Consider the following 25294-nt stretch of genomic DNA (forward strand, 5'->3'; position numbering starts at 1 on the left):
TCCATGGATTGGACTTGTTTGTCCAGCACATCCCACAGATGCTCGATTGGATTGAGATCTGGGGAATTTAAGCACATATATATACACAGACGTGCTCACATTTTTTGGTACCCCTCCATAAAAAATGAAAAATGCACAATTTCCTCCGAAATAACTTGAAACTATTGGCATCCACCATTGTTTATTCCATATTTATTAGACATCAGACTTTGCTTTTGATTTAGTTTTTCAACATAATATTGTAAATAATCAAACAAATGAAAATGGCATGGACAAAAAATGATGGGACGCTCAACTTAATTTTGTTGCACTACCTTTAGAGACAATCACTGCAATCAAACATTTTCTGTAGCTCTCAATGAGGAATAATTAATCTCTTTTTAAAGCTTCTTTGCTTTATTTTATGACATACCAAAGGCATGCAAGTATACATGATGCAATAGCTTTTAATTTCATCACTTTTCAGGAGGAATGAAGCATTATTCAATGAGCTGTAAGGGTACCAACAAATCTGAGCACATCTGTATATATGTATACATGTATATATATATACATACACATACATACTTTGTTAAACTTGTTCCTAGTCAGATGGACCGAGAGTAGCCTTGAAGGCTCTTTTCCTGCATGATTGATAAGAATGAGTAGAAACAGCAGTAGCGGTAAACTGTAAATAAGTCCAGTAAATAGATAATCCGCTTGATTCAATACTTTGAACTAATATATATATATATATATATATATATATATATATATATATATATATATATATATATATTGTTGTTGTCAGTTGTTCGCAGACTTTTCAAATGTGCAAAGAACACCTGGCCATAGTGTCAAATTGTTTCGGGAGTCCTGAATTGTTCTTGATGGGGAAACCAATGGGGAAAAACACAACACCCTGGCAGAAATGGTCCTCTAGCCCTTACCCCCCTTGCACCTCCTGAGATGGTTTTATATATTTTTTTACCGGGCTGTCTGTCACTGAGTGAATCAATGACTGCTAGATCCACTGACCGCAGGACAAAAACACAGTGAGACAACTCAATGACCCAGTCAACGCATGAAAACACAGTAGATCTCATCCACATCCCAGGCCTCAATTGGGCAGAGAAGGCTGGCATGCAACAGATGGGTGGGACTCATTAGCATATTAGCAAAATATTTATTTAGCAAAACCCAGAAAATTTTTTTGTATTCAAAGCTAAATATTTCGTGTGTGAGCTCGAGATATAAGAATTAAGTTATAAATTTAATTAATGGCTAAATATTTTGTTTGCAAAACCCAAGAATTAGATTTTAGATGAATATTTATTTATACTGCAAAAGTTTATTTTTCAAAACAGAAATTAGCATTAATTTCAGTATTTAAAAAATACATAAATATTTATAAATGAAGAAGAAAAAGCTTAATTATTTCTTAAATGTGGAAAAAACTTAAAATCTTAAGCAATTCATGAATAAGCATGAAAAAATAAGAGAATTGTATTTTTCTTTTTCATTTTTCTTTTACATATACACTAATCTTTTTGTGGTGTAAATTATAGGTGAATTGGTTCAGTGGTGGTTTTTCAGATAAGTGTGTTTGGTTGGGGAAACAAATCGAATCCAATTAATTTAGTATAGTCAGAACCTTTGTATCTCACATTATAGATCTATATAAGGGAAACTGGTACTGATTTTGTTAAGGTGTGAAAACTTGCTAAATGTCTGGTTTCACAATGACTGCAACACCTTAGATGTATATGTCTTTATACTTGTACAAATTCTGTTACTTTTTAATTGTGTTCAGTCTGTTTAATAGAAAGTTGTACCAAGCCAAATGTTTATCTCAAAGAACACTGGTCAAGGATAAAAAAATAAATCTCCAGATTCTTGTAAAGAAAGTATCTAAATTTCTGTTAATTATTAAAGATGAGATAAGTTCCAAGACTGGATTTATGGATGGGAGTGATCAACACAGCTTTAGAGTTTCTTAGGACAACCTACAGAGTACATCTCAAAGAGGCAGGACAGTCAGTCTAGAATCTCTGAAAGGACTCTCCGTGGCCACAACCCAAGCAGCAGGTAGGAAATCAGAAATGGAAATGGGTTTTGTACTTATTGAATATTACTGAAGTTCACACAATTGTATTAGAACAATGTTATTGTGCAGTAGATTTAATTAAATTCATATTATTAGTTGGACTGTATTTTTTGAAGTTTGGTGAATGCCAATTCAGTTAACATAGGGGGGTGTCTACTTTTGTCATCCAGTGTTTTCTATCCATTGATTTTAGTAAAGAGACTGAAAGGTTGTGCTTTAAACAAAATTCACTGTTTTTCAGAACCAGGTACTAAAAATACATTCTAGCTGTAGTAGTCTTATACTCTCTGTTTGATTAATGCTTCAGACAAGGACAATTTGAGTTTGGGATTAAGAAGTTTAAGAAGTTTAAGAAGACTTGATGTTGTGTATGAACCCAGATGCTCGGGCTGACATCGTTCTTTCTCCACTCCTGCTCAGTTTCAGAGGCAAGATTCAGCACTTCAGCACTGCGGAGACATCCTCTCCTTCCACAGCACTACCATGATGAGGAATCCCCCCAGCCAGTACATTGTGGCCCGGCCACTGTATTCAGAGGACTCCTTCAAGGAAGACAATGAGAGAGTGCAAAGACGACACAAATCCTTACTGAATCACGTGAAGGAGTATTTTAGGCAAGACCACTTATTAATATTTTACTTTAGAATGCCATTATGGTAGAAAAAAATGAAAAAACTTGGGAATTGTACAGTCATTTGACATCTGTACTCTTCAGTAGATGTTGCCAAACTGAGGGAGGACGTCTTCAGTTTTGCTTCTGAAGGTTTTGTCTAAGGCTATGGAATACTGATTAAAACTTTTTAAAATAACTGGACCTTAAAATTAGTAAAGTTTTGTCTTAAACTGTCCCAGTACCACTGTATATCACAAATCGTCAATCCAGGCCTTGAACCTCAGTCACTTAACAATTACTAGCACACAATATTCTGTGTATTGATTGAGGGGTTTTAAGTTTCTGTGTTAACCTCATGAAAGCAGAATGTTTTATTGAGTATGTGATCTTTAGAGACTGAAAAGCCCATCTTTTTAATATTTTAGCTGTTCTTCAAAAAGAGCAAAAAATGCAGGTTTGTCCCTGTTGCCTATCATTGGCTGGATCAGGATTTATCGCATCAAGGAGTGGCTTTTGAGTGACATAGTGTCCGGCCTGAGCACTGGACTTGTGGCTGTTCTGCAAGGTAAACAAGATGAATGTGCAGATTATATTTTTGCTTTTATTAATGTATAGCTTAATTTCCCTTATCTCCTATCTCCTGTTTGAAGTGTAGTCCTCCTTTGTCTGTGGTTTACAGAACAAAACTCTTCAGCATAGGAAACTGTTTCCTTTTTTTGTATATAATTAGAGATTCCTCCACCACACTAAGATATATATATCAAAAATGCTCACTCCTTTCTGAAACCATGTATTCTCTCATCTTCAATATGACTATAGTCAGTTGTGGCCATTGCAAAGTAACTAAACCCCACTTTCTGAATGCATGTTTAGGTCTGGCTTTTGCGTTGCTGGCTTCTGTTCCTGCTGGTTATGGGCTGTATACAGCTTTCTTCCCAGTTTTGACTTACTTCTTCTTGGGCACTTCAAGGCATATATCAGTAGGTAAATATACATCCTTTGCTGTTTTGTATGAATTGTATTGCCAGTGAAAATAGCAAGGTTGTTTCAACTCAGTTCAGTGAAAAGCATATTACATTCACATCCTGGGGAACATTTATGTGAATCATAGTGGGACAGTTTAAATGTTAAGTTCACATGCTGAGAAAGGATGAGGAACAGCCCAGACTTCTAGTGTTTTATTTAAATAGCCTAACAAAGATTAAAGTCAAAAATTAGTTCTAATAAAGGAAATATAAATAGACTTTCCTATAAAATGTCACGGAGCTCACGAATTGTCCATAGTGTACTGAGCCTGTCTGCCCTTTCAACATTAGATATACTATGTGCAGAGAGGGTCTGGAACAGCTCAGGCCTAGGGTTTCCTTCAACTAACCACAACAAGATAAAGGCAACATGGCTGTATTAAAGGAGACATGAAACACGTTTTCAGAGGGTATCTTGAGGCTGTTGTCAACAGAGTCGGACTGTACTGAGGAGGCTGTTTCCTTAACACAGGCCCCTTCCCAGTGCTGAGTTTAATGGTGGGCTCAGTCGTCATGAGGATAGTGCCAGAAAATGGGACCCAAGCCAACATCACCGCCTTCGAGGGACTGTCTCTTCAAGATAAGCAAGTGATGGTGGCAGCCTCTGTGACTTTTCTAGTAGGAATCTTTCAGGTAAAACTGATTTACCACTCACCTGACACGTCCCGTCCAACCCAATTATAGACTATCCCTTGTAAATTCTATGCAGCCTATGTTGATGAAGGCTACAAATGCATCTGCCATATAAAAATCCATGATTTCTGCTAAAAACGTACTTTCTCTTAATTAGGCTGCAGGCAGAACCCGTGCCCAGAGCCTGTCAAACACCATGATTTCATACACAATAATAAAATCATATTAATAATGAGTCATAATTGTGCCAGCACAGCTCAGCCTTCTCCTCCTCTGTTTCAGCTGGCACTGGGTCTGCTCCAGATTGGGTTTATTGTCATCTACATGTCTGACACCCTGGTGTCCGGATTCACCACGGCAGCCGCTGTTCACATTCTGGTTTCCCAGTTGAAATTCATATTAGGATTAACTGTTCGTGGGGAAAATGGAGCCTTTGCTATCATTAGAGTAAGTACAATGTGTTGGTGGCCTTGTCTGTGCAGAGTGTCATATATTTCTTCATGTAGTGTTGAATGACTAGATTTAATACCAGGGCAGAAATGACAATAACATTAAGTATAAAATTATACATTTTAATTTAAGGTATTTAAAGGTATATATGACCAAAAACAAAATATATAGTTTGTGTAGGGCATGGTTTTCAAGTAATCAGATATTGTCCGGTCACCGTGACATTAGTTTTCTTATTCGACACAGTGTTCCTTAAAAAAATATTGATTGCCCTGAAATAGTTTCTGAAAGGTTTCAATGTGCTGAGCTATGGTCTGGTCTGGTCTGGACTTCATCATAATTCTTATAGCGTGGTTTTGGAGATTGTAGTACCCTTACAGTCTACAATCTAAAATTAATTAAGTTAATACGTAGGTTTGACACTGGTCAATCAAAACCTCCTCCTGATTGCTTGGCCAAGGGCTGATTGATTTAGGTATTGATAATATTGATAATAGTGGGGGGGGGGGGTGCTCTGTCGTCACATGCTGCTTTGCTATAAAGTGTCTTTCTGTCTGATATTCTTTGTCAGACCTTGGAGAGCATATTCTCTCAGATCACCAAGACAAACATCCCAGACCTGGTTACCTCCATAATCATCATGGTTGTTGTCTTCATTGTGAAGGAGCTTAATGACAGATTCAAAGCCAAGTTGCCAGTCCCCATCCCCATTGAAGTGATCATGGTGAGTGTTTGTGTTGGCTTGACCATTGGGAGCCTCTGGTCAGGGAGAAATACTACACAGTGTAGTGCAGACTAAAACAGTATAACAAGTGTTACTATGAACTGTGGAGTGTATTTTTGCTATGCATTATTATAGAAATGTCACATACGTCTCTTTCTGTTGTTGTTGTTGACTAAGAATCAATTACATTTTTCAGACTGTCATAGCTTGTGGGGTGTCCTACGCATTTGACTTCCAGACCCTATATGGGGTTAGTGTTGTTGGCAAGCTAAAAGAAGGGTAAGCAGGTTAAGAAATACAACTATTGAAAACAAAAATCTAAAGACAAAGGAATATTTTAATAATGCTGTACATTCTCTTCTCTTTTAAGGTATGAGTCCCCAATGGCCCCAAATTTAGAAATCTTACAGCTCAGTGTCATGGATGCCTTTTCCATGGCAATTGTGGCATTTGCAATTGCCTTTTCTGTTGCAAAAGTTTACTCTGTTAAACATGATTATCTTATCGATGGCAACCAGGTAAGCTTTACTGCAGTGTTTGAAACCAGACTTAAGAAAATGAAACTAAACAAACGAATCTGTTATATATTTAGAAAACAGTAACCCAAAGTAATTAATGTTAGTATGTGGCTTCAACTCTAAAAATAAAACCCCACCACTGTTAACATGTCCCTGTATTACATACATACTGCATATTTAACCTCACTGGTAACCTGAAGGCTTCTGTAGGAACACTCAAAGAAACAACACAAATCTCTCTTCCTGCCGATTCTGTCAGTGACTTTGCCTTCTGAATCAAGTCATCACCCTGAGTTCAGGTTTCTCACAACCCACATTGTGGGTTTAGCTTTACCACTTGTGCCTCTGGCTGCCCCTGAAAGACCTTCACATTTAGTTATATGACCCAAGAATGTTTTTTTGATCATAAGTTTCAAATTGCATGCATCATAAAACAATACGTAGTAAAACACAATGATCCAAATTATGCCCTGTAATGACTAACCCAGCTATAAAGGCAGAAATACAGTAAAGGTAAATTATTATAAAAGAAAAGGTTAAAACACTGTGGTTGTTTTGAATTATGCAACACAGAAAATCAAGCTTCCTGACCTCGGTTTTCTTTTAATTGTTTTGCATTTTTCTTGTACTGCCTCACTCTTACGCAGATGTTTCAAATCCTGGCACCCACACCGCACACTTGATTGCTTTAGTGTTTACTTAACATACTTTAGAATACTATTAAAAAACATTGTATTACCTTACTATGCATTCATTGTGTGTTCATTTTGTTTCACAGGAATTAATCGCTTTTGGTGTCAGTAATATATTCGGTGCAAGTTTCAGAAGTTTTGCAGCTTGTACATCTCTTTCAAGGAGTGCTGTGCAGGAAAGCACCGGCGGCAAAACTCAGGTATAATACATTCGCTATAGACATCTTGAAACTTGAGTTACCTGCTTCCCACCCCCATAATGCACTAGCTTAATTCAACAACATGGTCAGCAAGAACAGTTATTTAGATGATTAAGAGAGGACTTGATAGAAATAAGATCTGACAATGGAACTGATAAAGGCCATTGTAGCTGACTTCACCATTTTCAACCATGGCTGTGGACAAGAGGACAAGAGTGGAAATTAGGAGGAAAGGAGAAAATTAGGAGGACGACTGAAGACAGAAAGCGCTTCTTTACACAGAGAATTGTAGGAGTCTTGAACCAATTTCCCAGCTGTGTCGTCGAAGCAGAGACCCTGAGATCACCTTAAAAATACATCATGATTAGATCCTTGGTTCCGTTCAAAACTGGTGTGTAATTAAATGAGCCTGGAGGATGAAAAGGCCTCCTCAGCTTTATAACCTTTGTATATGTTCTTATTTCGCAAAGGACACAATCCAGTTAAAAACAACACAACAAGAAAATGTTTCTCTTCCTACGCTGCTGTCACTGGGCAGCTCTCTCTCAGGACATCTTTCAGTACTTCAACACTGACGCAAAGTAGATATCTCCAGATCAGGACTACAAGCCTGTGGAGAGGAGGCCAACCAAGAGGTCTTCACCCCTGTGATATCACCACAGTCACCCAGGGCCATCTCTGGAAGGAGACAGATTGTTGTCAGAATGGTTGGTGGCTTTGGAGTGTTTTTTTCCTGACCCTTGCTCTGGTGACCCCCTGAAGACTGACGTTTCAAAGTACAGGTCTGCCCTTCTGCTGCCTTTGGTTTTCTGGTTCCTGGCCCTGGCAGTGGTGGTATTCCTGTGGTGATTGTAAGATGGGGCAATGGTGGGGTATTTGGCATGGGCTGGTACAGGAGATGTTTCCCCCCCATCTCACTCGTGGGCCAGGCTGAGACAGTCCTTTTGTACCGGTTCTGTAATCTTCTGACATACACTGCTGTGTTTTGAGCTATTGTAACAGACACACAAAACATGAATTCTAAAAACATTATTTTCTTCCTGTTTCTGCAACTCAAAGACCACAAAATGGAATTGGACAAAAACTGGGAAAAACAATGCAAACAGAAAGAATATTCTTTGACACTCCAATCCGTTTGGAAATGGCAAGCTTCGCCCCCCCTCCTGCAAATCAAATGTAAACTCTGCCAGGAACCCTAACCTGCAGCTATAACATTTATGAGATATATGAAATCAGCCTTTGGAGGATACACTTGTCTTTTACTATAACATTTAAAAATGTTAATATTTTATGGGAATTTTACAAGAGATGAGTAAGTCACGGAAGCAAAAAAAGGAAGATATGAGAAATTATATCAGTTTATGGTGTCATTTTTTCAAATGTTTCACATCAAATAAAACACCAATATAAAACATTGACATTTTATTTTCACAGATTGCTGGTCTCCTCTCTGCTATGGTGGCAATGATTGTCACAGTGGGAATTGGCTTCCTTCTAGAGCCACTTCAGACGGTAATCTGACATTCCCACACTATAAATACATAAATATATTTCTGAAAACTTTATATATATATATATATATATATATATATATAAAGTGTGTGTGTATGTGACTATGTGTGTATTATGTTATGTCTGAACAGATTTTCACCTGTGTAGTGCTGTCTGGAATGTGTGTGTATGTGTTTTGTCTTATATTTGAAGTACAGTTTAGCTCTGTCTGTATTTAGTTTAGTTATTTGTTTAGACTTAGCTGCTCAGACTTTAACTGCTTATAACTGTGTGATTGCAGTCTGTGCTGGGAGCGTTGGTGGTTGTCAACTTGAAGGGGATGCTGATGCAAGTCAGAGAGATCCCTTATCTTTGGAAAAAGGACAAGCCTGACTGTGTGAGTATTTACAGCACCTGCAACGCCAGTGTGCTGAACAACGAGATCCCACACCCCCAGAAATATAACACAGCAAATTAAGCATCAGTATCCGCATATTTTATCTCAGGCTGTGGACTCAAGACCATTAGAGCACAATGCAACAATTCACAGAAAATTAACAATTCACAGATTTCTATAATGCTGCAGGAGAGCAGAACATCTGATTTTCTTTCCTGCTCTTTCCTCATTCAGTTTTACGTTATTTAAAAAAAAAGATTATGTATGCATAGGATTCAAAAGTGTGACCCAGAAACTATTCTTCTTGCTCGCAGATTGTCTGGGTGGTTACTTTTGTTGCTTCCATCTTCCTTGGGCTCGACCTTGGACTGGCTGTTGGGCTGGGAATTGAACTTCTTACTGTTGTCTTCAGGACACAGTTGTAAGTATGAATTCTTAAAAATAATATTATACATTTTATTTATATAGCATTCATTTAAATCAGTGAGTCAGTATGACATGCCATTTAAATACCAATACTGAACAAAACAGAGATAACCGTGAATGAACTGTTACATACCTGAGAGATAAGTGTTTGCCACCTGACTGTTTTACAGCCCACGCTGTTCCGTACTGGCCAACATCAAGGGAACAGATATCTACAGGGACAGGAAAGATTACCTGAGTGTAAGTTCCTCTGAGTCTCCTCTGTGTATCTCCATCTTACCATTCAACCACCTAGTGATGTGCAATCAATTACAACTGTACAATGCTGAATTATCACCAACTTGCATGTACGTCATGGATTAAATAAAAGTGATAAGCACTTCACAGACCATGTCATTTTGCAACTCCTTGTGCTATTAGTGAGCATAATCACACTTAAGCAAGAGGGCGTAACTTGAAGAGCAGAATCTTTTAAAAATAACTAGGCCTACAATTCAAAAAGAAAGCAATTCTGTCTTCAGGCATAGATAGAACTAATATGGTGAATGTTTTCTTAAAACCTACATGATAGAATATAGTTTTGTTGAAGTATGCAAAGCCTAATGTAGAAGGTGACAATAGAGAGCTTCGTCGATGCAACTACCTTGCTGTGTATATTTAGACAGCCAAATCACAGTGCTACAGTTCATTTTGTTCTTGCTTTATATTCCTTATATAGAAGCAGCATAAACAGGTCAAATGCTAAAGAATCCCCAACCCAGACAAAAAACAAACAATAAATCAATAAAATAAAAAAAACGATATTTGATTTGAGGATTTTCAGCCTCTAACCTGGAACACCAGCAACAGAGAAGCGGCTGTGGTCCTGATGCTTTCCCTTCTGATTTCTGTCTTTCAGATTTATGAACCAGACGGCGTGAAGATCTTCAGAATCCCTTCACCGATCTTCTTTGCCAACATCGAGTTCTTTAGGGACAAACTCAATGCTGCGGTAAGATTGTCTGATTATTAATCCTCAGTGAACTGATTAGTGATCCAACAGCCATAATACGTTTTCTGTGATGTTGCTTCAGGTGGGATTTAATCCACTCCGGATCTTGCGCAAGAGGAACAAGGCCCTGAGGAAAATAAAGAAACTTTTGAAGAATGGAGAGCTGCAGATAACACCAGTGAGTTCTTAATTGCATCTCTATAACCTAAACCTTGAACTCCAGCATAGTGACTGTAAAACTGTTGGATGGAAACACAAGTCCTTATCCATAGCTAGTACAAGTCACAGTTCTGCATTAGGTCGCAACATAGGTTATATTGTTTATTACTCTTTTAAGAGCCTTTCTGGAGTATTGAGAAATATCAATTTAATAAAGCTTATCAGCTAGAGAGATAACAGTGCAATAAAGCCCTAACTATTTGTTTCTTTCCTGATATTAAACTCCTTTAATAGGAGCAACTAGATGTTCCATTGGTTGAGATGCCTGATAATATTTAATTGGCCAGAAACTATATTTATTTTCAGAATCTCCTATACAAAGAAATGTCTTTCCACAAAGACAATAATCTCATAAAACACAATCAGATTAGAATACATGGTTCGTCTGCAGCTCTGCTTTGCTCACATTTTGTTGAAATTGTTGAAGTCAAAGAAGATATAAAAGGAATTGATTGTTATTATTAATGTGTTCACTTCACACAGTGGAATCTCAAAATGAAGTACATTTTTTGACCTAAGGGTGGGCTGACTAAAATGTGAATTAAAATTGGAAGAGCTGCTGTTAAATCTGCTTAATGAAAGCTGGATATAGCACGCAGAGGTGCTATGTATATATGTATATGTATAAATACCAACAAGATGGGCAGTGAGAAAAATGTACTTTCCCTCCCCTGCAGAAAGGTCTGCTATACACTGGATCAGCTCCCATTGAAGAGTCTGAAGACGAAAGCAACATGGAAGATCTGGACCAGCCCACAGACTTTGCCGGCCTGCCTGTTCAGATCAACTGGAACACTGATCTCCCCGGCAACATCACAGTCCCCAGGATTGACATACACAGCATCATCCTCGACTTCGCAGCAGTTTCGTTCCTTGACATGTCTGGAATTAATGGCCTTAAAATGGTAAAATGAGCTATGACAATAACTGAACTGAAACAATGAGGTTTAAGGACTGTAAGAGCCATGGTGTTTGGCAGCATGCTTGTCACTGCAATGGGTCCAATGGTGAGGAAGGTTGGTAGAGAAAATGATGAAAATGAATATGAACAGAGGTTCGGGCAACAGTTTGCGCTTGTGTTACAGTGAGGGAAAAAAGTATTTGATCCACTGCTGATTTTGTACGTTTGCCCACTGACAAAGAAATTATCATTCTGTAATTTTAATGGTAGGTGTATTTTAACAGTGAGAGACAGAATAACAACAAAAAAATCCAGAAAAACGCATTTCAAAAAAGTTATAAATTGATTTGCATGTTAATGAGGGAAATAAGTATTTGACCCCTTCGACTTAGTACTTGGTGGCAAAACCCTTGTTGGCAATCACAGAGGTCAGACGTTTCTTGTAGTTGGCCACCAGGTTTGCACACATCTCAGGAGGGATTTTGTCCCACTCCTCTTTGCAGATCCTCTCCAAGTCATTAAGGTTTCGAGGCTGACGTTTGGCAACTCGAACCTTCAGCTCCCTCCACAGATTTTCTATGGGATTAAGGTCTGGAGACTGGCTAGGCCACTCCAGGACCTTAATATGCTTCTTCTTGAGCCACTCCTTTGTTGCCTTGGCTGTGTGTTTTGGGTCATTGTCATGCTGGAATACCCATCCATGACCCATTTTCAATGCCCTGGCTGAGAAAAGGAGGTTCTCATCCAAGATTTGACGGTACATGGCCCCGTCCATCGTCCCTTTGATGCGGTGTAGTTGTCCTGTCCCCTTAGCAGAAAAACACCCCCAAAGCATAATGTTTCCACCTCCATGTTTGACGGTGGGGATGGTGTTCTTGGGGTCATAGGCAGCATTCCTCCTCCTCCAAACACGGCGAGTTGAGTTGATGCCAAAGAGCTTGATTTTGGTCTCATCTGACCACAACACTTTCACCCAGTTCTCCTCTGAATCATTCAGATGTTCATTGGCAAACTTCAGACGGGCCTGTACATGTGCTTTCCTGAGCAGGGGGACCTTGCGGGCGCTGCAGGATTTCAGTCCTTCACGGCATAGTGTGTTACCAATTGTTTTCTTGGTGACTATGGTCTCAGCTGTCTTGAGATCATTAACAAGATCCTCCCGTGTAGTTCTGGGCTGATTCCTCACCGTTCTCATGATCATTGAAACTCCATGAGGTGAGATCTTGCATGGAGCCCCAGACCGAGGGAGACTGACAGTTATTTTGTGTTTCTTCCATTTGCGAATAATCGCAGCAACTGTTGTCACCTTCTCACCAAGCTGCTTGGCGATGGTCTTGTAATCCATTCCAGCCTTGTGTAGGTCTACAATCTTGTCCCTGACATACTTGGAAAGCTCTTTGGTCTTGGCCATGGTGGAGAGTTTGGAATCTGATTGATTGATTGCTTCTGTGGACAGGTGTCTTTTATACAGGTAACGAGCTGAGATTAGGAGCACTCCCTTTAAGAGAGTGCTCCTAATCTCAGCTCGTTACCTGTATAAAAGACACCTGGGAGCCAGAAATCTTGCTGATTGATAGGGGATCAAATACTTATTTCCCTCATTAACATGCAAATCAATTTATAACTTTCTTGAAATGCGTTTTTGTTGTTATTCTGTCTCTCACTGTTAAAATACACCTACCATTAAAATGATAGACTGATCATTTCTTTGTCAGTGGGCAAACGTACAAAATCAGCAGGGGATCAAATACTTTTTTCCCTCACTGTATATGATTACATGAAAAGAGCAGTAAATATATTACATTACCTAATTTAAGAGATAAAAACTGCTTTCGCCACAAATATGATAATATCAATAGGAGGTCATAGAGCAATGTTCAGTGTTTTACTTCAGTTTTGTGTTTCAAGTCATACAAAAGTGTTGACTGGAAAAACATTTGGTGTGAATTCTAATTGAAAGTGTTGTGTATTTTACAGACATTGAAGGAATTTACACGAGTTGAGGTGGATGTCTACATTGTAGCATGCGACTGTAAGTTTCTATAAATGAGGGTGTGACAGATTATGTTCTGTTTTAATTTTCCGACAGAAATATCAAGTTATATGTGATTATATAACAAATTACAACAATCCTGCAACATGTATTACCATTGCTTAAACTTTCATATTTGGAGCATACATTCAATTATTGCAAAATAAAACATTTGTCGGCTATGATTTATCCTTCAGAATTAAACTTACAGAATTAATTTAAAACATTTTAATAGCAATCTTAGATGTTTAAGCCTTCTAATTTCTGATGGTGCAATAATCAGTCGTGTCATTGTGAAGCTGTTTGATTGTCGAAAATGAACTCTTCTCTTCTTGGATGTAGGTTATATTTTGGACAAACTACATGAATGTGGATTTTTTGACAATGAGATCAAGACCTCAATCTTCTTCTTGACCCTCCATGACGCCATGCTGTGCATCCTGGAGAAACATCCGGACCACACAGAGGATCTGAAGGCATCGAAGGTATGGCACCCAATAGTACTGAGTCATGTGATATGCTTTGCTGTGCTGTTTTAGGATATATTAAAACAGTGCCAGTGATTTAATTTTAAATCCCTCATTTTTTTTCTTTCAGAATAATTATCACAGCTTCAAAGTCAGTCAGGGCAGTGGCAGCTTGAGAAAGAGAGAGAGTGAAGTAAGTCACTGTTTTTTTTTTTTTTTTTGCTTTCAGGGGGGTGTATTTGTTAACTAACATACAGTACTGTGCAAACGTTTTAGGCAGGTGTGAACAAATGCTGTAAAGTAAGAATGCTTTCAAAAATAGACATGTTAATAGAATATATTTATCAATTAACTAAATGCAAAGTGAGTGAACAGAAGAAAAATCTAAATCAAATCCATATTTGGTGTGACCACCCTTTGCCATAAAAACAGCATCAATTCTTCTAGGTACACTTGCACAAAGCCAGGGATTTTGTAGGCATATAGTCAGGTGTATGATTAAACAATTAAACCAGACAGGTGCTAATGATCATCAATTCAAAATGTAGGTTGAAACACAATCATAAACTGAAACAGAAACAGCTGTGTAGGACAAATAAAACTGGGTGAGGAACAGCTAAACTCAGCTAACAAGGTGTTAGACAACTGAAGACAGTTTAGTGTCAAAAGTCATACACCATGGCAAGACTGAGCACAGCAACAAGACACAAGTTAGTTCTACTGCATCAGCAAGGTCTCTCCCAGGCAACGTTGATGACCGTAGACGCAGTGGTCGGCCAAGGAAACTTACTGCAGCAGATGAGACGCATCATGCTTACTGAAATATCTGGCTGTAGCAGAAGGCAGTTTTTCGAAGGGCTGGAGAGCAGTACACGAATGAGTGTCTGCAGGTAACAGTGAAGCATGGTGGAGGTTCATTGTAAGTTTGGAGCTGCATTTCTGCAAATGGAGTTGGGGATTTGGTCAGAATGAATGGTCTCCTCAATGCTGAGAAGTACAGGCAGACACTTCTCCATCATGCAATACCATCAGGGAGGCATCTGATTGGCCCCAAATTTATACTGCAGCATGACAATGACCCCAAACATACAGCAACAGTCATTAAGAACTATCTTCAGCGTAAAGAAGGACAAGCAACTGAGGCTGCCTAAATCCACAGATGAGCTGTGGTTAGTTCTCCAAGATGTTTGGGACAACTTACCTGCCGAGTTCCTTCAAAAACTGTGTGCAAGTGTACCTAGAAGAACTGATGCTGTTTTGAAGGCAAAGCGTGGTCACACCAAATATGGATTTGATGTAGATGTTTCTTCTGTTCACTCACTTTGCATTTAGTTAATTGATAAATATAATATGTTAATATGTTAACATGTCTATTTTTGAAAGCATTCTTACTTTACACCTGCCTAAAACTTCTGCACAGTACTGTATAAACATACTAATATTTGTGTTTTCTTCTGTTCACAGGTTCCAGACCCTGAGACGAAATTTTAAAATTCTGACAGAGATCCCAGCACTAGAAAATAAACATTTGGACAATCCTTCCTGTTCTCCTATCAATGAAAAGGCAGTATGAGTTCTAGGGACACTACAGTTTGAACAGCTTATTGATGTGAGTGCTACTTCGCATTACTCAGTTTCACCTTTCTTCAAAAAAGGAGACCATTAGGGAAGCTGAGCTTGATTTTGAGTGCTGACTAATTATATTATTGAGACTTCATACCTTTACAAACAATTGGCAAAAACAAAAACTTATTACAACTTATTCTTGGCAAAAGTTTTACATAATATAAACTGGAAATTGCAAGGTAGAGCAAACCTGATTTGAACTAGATAAACTAGGGTCAGAGAAAAAAAGCTTCAGGTCACACCTCAAATATTCTTCAACCAAGATGAGATGTATTTCATTTTCATTGTCCTATTAAATAGCATTTTGTCTGAAAATGTTTTGTAAATAGGGAAGATTTATTTTAAATACTCTTTTTTTTAAAGTGCATGATTCAATTTTATCTGTGTATCACAAGGTTTAAAAAAATAATAATTGTACATTTCAAATTATAGTGCTGAAGATTAATGTATAATGCTGTTATGGTAAAGATGATAAGAAGCCACATACAGCTGATATCCACTGTCACTGGCATGATCTTGCTGAGATCTTTCAAAGAGGACGGCCCCATTTGTCAATTGTATTTTATGTGAGCACCAGACTTCAGGGCAGGGAACAGAAGCAGGTATACCGCAATGCAGACTGGAACCTGGCAGCAGTATTGTGTTTTTAAATGGCAGGGGGTTGTACAGTGTTCTGGTGTGGTTTCTATCGGGTGCCAGACAGTCCACAGTGAAACACCCACTCAGATCAGCTCTCCAGAACCTCTCCAGGTCAGGGTTCAGCAAAATCTGAACGGATGTAGCTAAGTATAGTGTAATGATTAATATGTATTAAGCATTAAATTAAGCATTACATTAAATGAGTCCCAGAATTACTGTTTCAAGTGAAGGGTTTGAATACTTCCAGCTGCAGCAGGCTTTGTCATGATGGCATAGTCCAACAATAAACACAAGTACATGTGCAGAGAAATACAAAACAATCTCACACACACTGCATTTCCATTCTGAGATTTCCTTACAACATAACATAACACAACCCGGTTAACATCATATATTGGTACTTTGCTATTGCAAGTAATTCTGTCGTTTGATTTTACAGTTAGAATTTTGTATAGCATATTCCAATGTATATACTGTTCTGAGTAGAAGTACTTAGTCGTACAATAAAGCAATAGCAATTCAAACTAAAGGTCTATTTTGATTATTTGGGAGGAAGATCAGACTATAATCAGTGAGAATGATGTGGTGTGACCCAAGACTTTGCAAAGCAATGTCACTGACATGCTAAATATTACATGAATAAGAAAAAATAAGAATAAGAAATAAAAATAGTTTTGCTGGCTTGATTTCTTGTTTTTGTAAATTATTTACCTAGGTGAAAAGAATAACCCTCTTAGAACACACAGCAAGGTCCATAGCAAGGTCACAGAAAGGTAGTGTAGTCTGTTTAAATTATTTTTTGAATAAGTAACTCTAACCCAAATCATAGTCAAAGCCAGTGACTCAAACAATATAATTCTGAATTTGTCTGGGAATCTACCCTAACGCCCTACTCAGGTAACGGTGCAATGTAGATACACCTGTCTGTCTTATATAGAAGTGTCTTTCTGTTATTTTCTCCATGGCAGTGGAGTAAGTATTCCAGCAGAGGGAGCCATTCCTTCCTTATATACCTGCCATTCACAACTCACTCTAAATATAAGCATACATACATGCACTTAATTTTGATTGTGTTCTTGTAGTTAAAGTAAAACTTTTATCCACATGTCACCAACCCATTATGTTTACCAATTGACAACATTATTGGAGATAACCCTGTACGTACTACTCACTAAATCCAAATGGAGGACAATTAAACAAACGGGATCAACTGGCTATAAATGTTAATAAATAAACTATTCAGAAAGCTACGTCGGCTCAATCAAGAGACCTTTCACTGAATTCCTGAAAACATTCACGTGGAGTCATTAGGAAAATTCCCATCCTTCCACAACCGTACCCAATCTGTTCATATGAATATCCCTTTTTGCCACTGCTTATAATGCTTCACCCAGGATTTTAACTTTCCACACTAAATCATTTATATAAGTTACAAGACCCCACCCATGCAATAGTGTAATGCTGTAAAAACCCTATTTCAACAGTCCAATGACACACACTCACAGTATAAGACACACCCCTATATTTGGAGTTGAACATATACACAGGTTTCATTGGTAAAAATGTATTTTATATCTATAAATATTTATATCTACAAATATTATAGATATAAATATATTCATTAATATTATTTTAAGCTATGTGTACAGGTGTAAACATTTGACTTCCACTCCACAGGAATCAAATTAATGAGAACATTTCATACAAATGGACACGGAATCACATAGTCGCATGGAATAAAAACATTTTCAGTGCACAATCACTTTTTAAAATTTATTTATATGTGGTAACAAAACAGACTCTGATGTAGCTAAATCCTGAACACAATATGTAAGAAAATCAGATACAGTGCGTTTTAAAAATTCTCTCCACTTGTATATACAGCTTGTCTAGGAAGTAATGTCAATAATGTTAAACCCTTAAACAACCTTCTGAACAGGAAAATCATTCTTTTTTACAGAAACAAAGATATCCATAGTTACACGCAAGTCCTTATTGTGACCATGTTTTTCTGTTTTTGTTTAACAGCTGATTAACTTAAACAGCCAAACCTAAATACAAATTAAGACCTGTTCATTAACATTGTTCAATTTATAGCGAATGATTGCAAGAGGGGCACACAAACAGTGATGCACTAACGCCTCATTCACCACGGGTCTACTGGTAGTAGGGGCGATAGCGTGACTGGTCAGGGTGGTGGGGTCCTGGGATTTGGCCCTGAGGTGGGGGCCCCTGCATCCTTGGTGGAGGGGGGCCCCTTGGTGCCGGCCATATCCCTGGACTCAGTCCTCCCGGCTGGGTGAAAGGAGGACTAAGTGTCCCTTGGTCTTCAGAAAACTGCTGCATGGAGCCGGGGTTATAATGGTGAGGTGGGGGCGCGCTGACGGGGGGGCCGCCATGCTGCGGTGGGGGGGGGCCCGGCGGAGGGTGATTCATGTAGGGCGGCATCTGGTTTATGATGTGTCCTGGGGGCGGGGTGATGGGGGGCGGGGCGGACGACATGGGCGGTGGGGGCGCCTGGTTGTACACCATGTGCGGAGTCCCGGAGCCCTGGGGCGGGTGCTGCATGGGGTGGCTGATGGGTGGGGGCGGGGGCGGCGGTGGGCCGTAGTGCTGCTGCGGTGCCATCATGTGGTGCGGGTGGGACACCACCTGCTGGCTGCCGTATTCGTTGGGGTGGTGGTGGGGAGGCACGGGACCGGGGGCCGGCTGGGGGGGCTCGCGGGAGGGGTTGGTGCCAGAGCTGGCGGAGTCGTCCTGGATGGGCACGGTGATGAGGTTACTGTGCTTGCGGGTTGTGACGGTAGAGATGCGGAAGGTCTCCTGCGCCACGGAGCGCGGCGGGCCCAGCGCGGCCAGGTCGGAGGAGGAGGGCGGGGCCTGGGCCGCACGCAGGTCCTCGTGAGGCTGGCTGTAGTGCTCGTGACTCACGTGCTGCAGGGGCGGCGGCGCGATCAGGACGTGAGGCTTGGGCAGGTGAGGGAGGTGGTGCTTGTCCGGCGGCAGCAGGAAGCGCTCGGGCAGCTCCGAGGCAGTGGGTCCAGCCATGGGGGGCAGGAGCAGACCATCGCCCTGGGCACGGGGCACCGCTGGCTTGCCGGCCCTCATGTGGCGGTGGTTGATGTGGGCCTGCAGGTCCCTCTGAGATAGGTAGGTCCGCTTGCAGCCCTGCACGATGCTGCACATGAAGAGGGAGCCCCGCAGGCACTGCTCGATGCGCTGGACGGGGTCGTTGCAGCTGTAGAGAGAGAACCTGCTCTTAGATTTAGTAAGGGGAAATGAACTCATTGGCATTACATCACAGTTCAGCCCAGACTATCTTCTGCAGTAGACTTTTATACTCTTTAATATTTTATAATATTCATTCCAAGTGTAACTACAGGACTATTGAAATGTTAGTCTTATTTGTACACGATAACATTTTGCTCAGTTATTTTAAATATAGCATTAACTTTAATATAGTTATATAACATAAAACTAGTAATGTGGCCTATTGCACTGATACAGCAATACATTTTAGTGGTGTAACAGACTTTCAAAGGTTGTGTAAGATTGTAACGCTGCAGTACAAAATGTAATTGTAATCAGGGCTGTAATCAAAGGTCATTTGCTTTTATTCTTTATCAGCCACTTACTTCAAGGGGAATCTAAAACTGATATTTCTGCCAAGTGGAGATCGGATCTGTCCAATTTTGTTTCTCTGATTGAGCAGAATCCTTTTGCCAGCGTTTGAATACTAAATCACACACAGATCGCTGATAGAGCTGCTTTCCCAGACCTTGATTAGCACTAGTCTTGGACTACTCTACCTACAATAACATGAGATAATCCAGGACGTGTCTGGGTCTGTGAAACCAGCCCTATGCATCACTCACTTGGTCTCCTGACTGTGCATATTAACACTGCCTCCAGAATAACGTCTAGTTATGTGAAAATAAGAATTATCCTGCTTGAAACAGTGATGCACACAATCAGGAATGTACCAAAATACATCAGGAATCTACTGGGAAAAAATATAATGCAAACTCACCCTGGACACATCTTGTCACACTTCTTCTCATGTATAACAGCACACTCATAGCAGAACACATGCTTGCAAGGAATCTGTTTATAAAAAAACAAATGAAATAAAAAAAAGTCTGTAATCAGCTGTCATTATTTAGCTTTTTCTATAATGAGATTCAATGCACTTTTAACAAATATGGAAAATAAACATGCTCTTGAAGAATTAAATGAATGAATGAAATATTTCCCTTACCATCCGTCCATATATCTTGATAGGGAGGCCACACTTATCACAAAAATGAATGGGCGTGTCATCCTTCTCACCAATCAAATTAACCTGTGGAAACAAAAGGACAAATAGAAAGAACATGAATAACACATTACAACCTTCTCTCAAAACAATCAATGCATGCAACAGCTCAGGTGTATCGGTTAATAAGTAATAATGAGAAGGAGAAATAAAACGATGAACAGAAGGAATTATACCTTAAAATCCCAAAACATCTGCTGCGGAAATCTACGCTGACTTCCAAATATTTCTGCAGCTTTGCATTCATACCTCTCTTCTTCACCGTAGCCAAAACTGTCTGTAAAAACATGAGAAATTGAACGCATTATTAATGGACAGGAAAAGATTGTGTAATAATGCAGTACACATGCTTCTACTGTAATGAACTTTGTTGTCTTCAAAATACAGGCTACAATTCCAGAGAAACAACTGAAACGTATACATTGTTTCAAGTCATATTTAACAACACATTTCATTTTTTAATGATTGCTTCTGGCAACAACAACAACAACAAAAAAATCTGGAGAAAGTCTGCTGTTTGTGGAAACGGACATTCCCATGTGTCAGGCAAACGTGTAGCCTTCCTTCTCACTCACTTACTTATTGACTGTCAAATTGCGGGGATTTAACTAATAGAGATTCAATGTTTTTTCATTTCTACTTTCTCAAATGTGCACAAGCGGAGGAGAGAGGAGTTGTGGCGTTACCTTCATCCCCGGCCTGCGGTTTGGAGGGTATCCTGTTCATTATTCTCTGCGGCCGGACCACTGGCTTGTTCCTGATGGCTGGTTTGGAGATCAGCTTTATGGGAATCCGTCGCCGCACATCAGGACCCCCCAGACTGCCAGATCCATCTGTGCCTTGCAAGTCATTGTCTAGGAGCAAACAGATTCCTGCATGTTTATATTGGAAATATTGACAGTACATTTTTGTAAAATTAGTTTTGTTATTGATTAAAATGTTGCTTTTTATTAATATTAAGAAATGCATTGTGTCCCTTGGTACAATCCACTGGCAAAGAAAGTCTATCCCATTCCTTTTGCTAAGGTTCATGTAGTATAGTAAATACTGTTAATGGTACACGTCTTTAATTAAAACGTAATAGTGTACAGAATATAAGCGCATCACATCAGCACTCGGAATGAGATTGATCGGTAAATTAATAAAACAGATTTTGCTGAAGGGCTACTTTAGTGGTATAAAACTAGAGAAAACCGTATATTAAAAAAGGCGTTTTCAATCAAGTTTCTTTCTGCCTTATCCCACCCGAAATATATAATCAGAGATGTGTAAGTGTCACCTACAAGGAAGTTATAAGAGATAAAAGATCGTGTGAGGCAGATTAATTAGAAGGTTGTAAAGGCAAATGTACATTCTCCCGTTCAGAGCTGTGCGATCGTAAACAGTGACCAGTCTGCATGTTGTGACGGGTGAATCAGGGCGATACGAGGTGCGCACACCGCAGACAGACAACTCAGATTTCCAATATGAGCAGCCCTGGACATCCTCTATCGACTGTCAGACTCTAATTTTAACTTCTCATCAGAAACGCACATCAGGTCAGGGGGAGAAACCCACAGAAGACAACAGGTGACTGTCGCCGCATCACTCAGTGACGTTAAACTACTAATTTACAACACTCGTGGTTTACAATCGGATACTTCGCATTTATAAACATTGATTTAATTCCTTAAAACAAAATCACCCAAAAGTAATGCGGAAAGAATCCCAGCACAACATGCACTTCTGGCAAAACACTTCCTCTCTTTCAATGGATGTTGGGAAAGGCTTCACAAGGCCGCAATATTTAGATTACTACTATGCTAGGGTTTCGGTCAGATAACTGGCTAAAAATATATATCTAATTTGTCCGTAACCTCAATGTGTATTCGTGCATCTAAATAAAATGACTTAAGAAAGAGTAAAGATAAAATAGAAAACGGACAAACTCCCTCCTTACCATTCTGATCCATGGTTCGGAGCGCTGCACGATGGGAGCGGAAGTGACGGTGGATGGGGCGTGGCTTTCAGCGGAAGTGGAGAATGACGAGGGAGGTGTGATTTTCCAAAAAAAAATACCCCGAGCTTTGTGCAACATGACGACAATACAAATACAAAACACGTGATATATTTTTAATGTGTTTACAACAATAATAATAATACAAACATTTGAAAGTGAGTCTTACGTTGTTTCATTCATTCATATAATTTTATGAAGTAGACCTATGCAAAATAGAAAATGTTTCATGCAAAAGCATACATCAAATCTCCAATTTGTCTTTGCTATCAAGGTTTATACTAACGATTGAATAGTACATGTACTGCTAATTTTGATTAGGATGATTATTATTACATATATAGACTACATTAAATAATACTAATAAAATAATAAATATATATGAAGTGCCTATAGACTACAAGTAATTTGCGAGCTAATAACGTTGTTTTTATGCAATTCAAACGTTTGAAATAAATGAAGCACGCAATATGTCACCTGAGACATGATTAATGCTTTCTCAGCCTTTCTAGAAGCAGCAAGTGGGTATTTGCATACTATTTTGACAATGAAATAGCCTCCACCTACTGCACTGCTGCCTAGGTGCGAGGCTCGGCAGGCACTAAGTGAAAGCAGCCTCAGCCTGGGAGCCGCTGTTACTTCCTCGTCGGGCTGCGAAGATGACTTCGACGCTCTGGGTCCTGGCCGTCTGCTTCCCACTACTTGCAGGTGTATCGGCTGGATTCGCGCCGTACGCCGATCGGACACAGACGTTTTCCAGGACACTGGTAACACGGGAAATAAACCCCAGATTCAGAAGGGATGCTGGAGTCAGAAGTTCCAGCTTCACCCCCAGTGAAGTCACACTGAGCGCAGAAGAGCTGCCCAAACTGGAAGACAACACTCACGAGGTAATGATGCTGGTCGTGGTGCCAGTTTCTATTTCATGGTTTAGCTGGTAACTTACTCACTATATTCAGCCTGCATTCCTGGGACATGGATGCACACTAAGTTATTTACACCAACTGAGAGGTGAGAAGTCTATGCTGTTCACAGGCTAAATTACGCAGGGCTATAACTATATATATATATATATATATATATATATATATATATATATATATATATATATATATATATATATAGCACAGTATTAACAGATGTTTAGCTAGATGTCATAAACTGACACGCCTAACCTTAATTAACATATTTTCTGTTGTGTTCATCCTGAGCGAATGTAACAGGAATGTGTATGACTGAGAGTTGCTTGGAAATTCTATTTTGAATTTATTTGAGCAGGTGCCTACTGTGTATTATTATTATTATTATTATTATTATTATTATTATTATTATTATTATTATTATTATTTAATACATGTTAGATTATATGGCAGACAATTTGTCCCATAATATTTATGATAGGCTACTAAGTTTAAAACAATTTGCACAATGTAAAAACGAAACTATGTGCTAGTGTGTGTTATTATGCAGTTTCTCCTTGCATATAAATTAGGCAGGCAGCGGTTTTCTGAAGACTTACAGCCTCATTCTTAAACACATTCTACATGAAAGTGATCTAATCTTGAAGTGCTGTATCCTTCAGGTGTGCTATTTTCGGGTATGCTGGCATGTGCTTTTGTAGGTCTTGTTACAATGTGCTGTTGCTTTATAGCACTCTTAGAATATATTTGCTGACATTCTGCAGGGAAAAAAGTGACAATGTCAAAGAGCTTGTAAGACAAGGTCAGGAATAGAAGATGTAAATATGTTTTAGAATAACATTTTCTATCTCCTTTGTGTATTTTTCAGATCACATTTCTTGATGACGATGGTTCCAGTTTTATTCTGACCTGGGTTGGTGATGGAACTGGTGTAAGTCTTTCCTTAATGAACCCTGAAATCAACTGGAGCAATTTTAAACAATACACAGTCAGCAAAGCCTAAAACTTACAGAAATAGAGTTACTACCTCTTTTGTACTTTGTGTTTTTAGCCATTATGAAAACAAAAGCAACAGAACATAATATAAATGCTTTGTGATTGAAGGAAGTTGAGTGTGTGAAAAATTAAGTATATTACTCATTAGACTTATGAACAGTAAGTTTTAATATACCAATTACTAAATACCAATTCCTACAGTAAGCTTCATAATACAAACAAAAATCTATAAAATACGTTTTAGCACCTGAGGGATGAGTTCAAATGCAGTGACACATTTTTTCTAGTGTAAACACATTTATAAGTAATAAATATACATATAAATTGTAAATAATTATTTGTCAAGAAATACAGATCAGTTGACCTGTGAGTTTTAAATGTAGAATACAGTTTAGATACAGCTCTCAGATAAGTGACTTTTACAGAAACATTGTGGCTAAACTGTTTTCAGTCTTATGCAATTCTTTGCTTCAGTTGCTGCCTTTTCTGAGACCATGCTAGTTTTGCAACAGCCCCTTGCAAATCTTGATGATAGTAAAAAAATGTCCTGTCAGTGAAAGTTAACCATCAAGTTTGGGAAATTACTTGCAAGTTGAAAGATCTGCAAATAAATAACGTATCAACTACTTTCTTTGGAATCTGGTAAACTGCGATAAGTCTGGGTCTCTTATAGTAATAAAATAACATTTTCTATGATCATGCCACTATAGTTTGGGTTGAGAAGACTTGAACGCTATGGAAGAAATTGTGCATCTGGGGAGGTTTGCCCTCATGTTAAATTGAGTTGTGATTGGTGTGGATTTAGTTTGGATTATGTAATCTAGAAGGGTATAAAAGTGTTAATGCTTAATGCTTTCACTGTTTTGACAAAAAATATGTGAATCTGCAATGAAAGGTGTTTGAGCACCTCACTTTCATTACAAATTTACAGACAACC

General features: G+C 38.9%; 3 protein-coding genes across 4 annotated transcripts in view; 2 read left to right on the forward strand and 1 right to left on the reverse strand.

The window, feature by feature from the left end:
• The first annotated feature begins 1970 nt into the window (after positions 1–1970).
• On the forward strand, positions 1971–16816 carry LOC136750133 (chloride anion exchanger). The gene is made up of 21 exons (XM_066704940.1): positions 1971–2067; positions 2507–2700; positions 3125–3264; positions 3573–3683; positions 4197–4357; positions 4640–4804; positions 5379–5531; positions 5728–5810; positions 5902–6049; positions 6828–6941; positions 8376–8453; positions 8734–8829; positions 9144–9250; positions 9426–9495; positions 10154–10246; positions 10329–10424; positions 11143–11370; positions 13344–13398; positions 13741–13883; positions 13996–14058; positions 15330–16816. The coding sequence occupies exons 2-21, from the start codon at positions 2570–2572 to the stop codon at positions 15354–15356; spliced, it is 2262 nt and encodes a 753-aa protein (XP_066561037.1). The 5' UTR covers positions 1971–2067; positions 2507–2569; the 3' UTR covers positions 15357–16816.
• A 1073-nt stretch (positions 16817–17889) lies between these two features.
• cbll1 (Cbl proto-oncogene-like 1, E3 ubiquitin protein ligase) lies at positions 17890–22427 on the reverse strand. Of its 2 annotated transcripts, none has more exons than XM_066704945.1 (6): positions 22385–22427; positions 21132–21299; positions 20622–20722; positions 20389–20472; positions 20161–20234; positions 17890–19368 (listed from the first exon to the last, which is right to left on the reverse strand). In XM_066704945.1, the coding sequence occupies exons 1-6, from the start codon at positions 22395–22397 to the stop codon at positions 18288–18290; spliced, it is 1521 nt and encodes a 506-aa protein (XP_066561042.1). In that variant the 5' UTR covers positions 22398–22427; the 3' UTR covers positions 17890–18287. The 2 variants fall into 2 exon arrangements, with proteins under 2 accessions (XP_066561042.1, XP_066561041.1); XM_066704944.1 differs by having other exon boundaries at positions 17890–19383.
• Positions 22428–22891: 464 nt separating this feature from the next.
• Positions 22892–25294, forward strand: part of LOC136750138 (sortilin) — a 34110-nt gene continuing 31707 nt past the window's right edge. The window contains exons 1-2 of the mRNA XM_066704946.1: positions 22892–23331; positions 24230–24292. Coding sequence (XP_066561043.1) covers positions 23101–23331; positions 24230–24292 — 294 coding nt within the window. The 5' untranslated portion in view covers positions 22892–23100. The remainder of the gene's footprint in view (positions 23332–24229; positions 24293–25294) is intronic.

The sequence above is a fragment of the Amia ocellicauda genome, chromosome 5 (assembly GCF_036373705.1).
Source record: "Amia ocellicauda isolate fAmiCal2 chromosome 5, fAmiCal2.hap1, whole genome shotgun sequence".
Lineage (NCBI taxonomy): Eukaryota > Metazoa > Chordata > Actinopteri > Amiiformes > Amiidae > Amia > Amia ocellicauda.

Bases quoted from the DNA above. Each gene is read 5' to 3' on its own strand.
- LOC136750133 (XM_066704940.1), top strand. From the start codon at position 2,570: ATGATGAGGAATCCCCCCAGCCAGTACATTGTGGCCCGGCCACTGTAT. The intron at 9,496-10,153 runs GTAAGTTCCTCT...TCTGTCTTTCAG, and splicing joins ACAGGAAAGATTACCTGAGT to ATTTATGAACCAGACGGCGT. The intron at 10,247-10,328 runs GTAAGATTGTCT...ATGTTGCTTCAG, and splicing joins GGGACAAACTCAATGCTGCG to GTGGGATTTAATCCACTCCG.
- cbll1 (XM_066704944.1), bottom strand. The intron at 20,723-21,131 runs GTAACGCCACAA...ATGTTTTTACAG, and splicing joins ACCGCAGGCCGGGGATGAAG to ACAGTTTTGGCTACGGTGAA. The intron at 20,235-20,388 runs GTAAGGGAAATA...TTTTATAAACAG, and splicing joins TCAAGATATATGGACGGATG to ATTCCTTGCAAGCATGTGTT.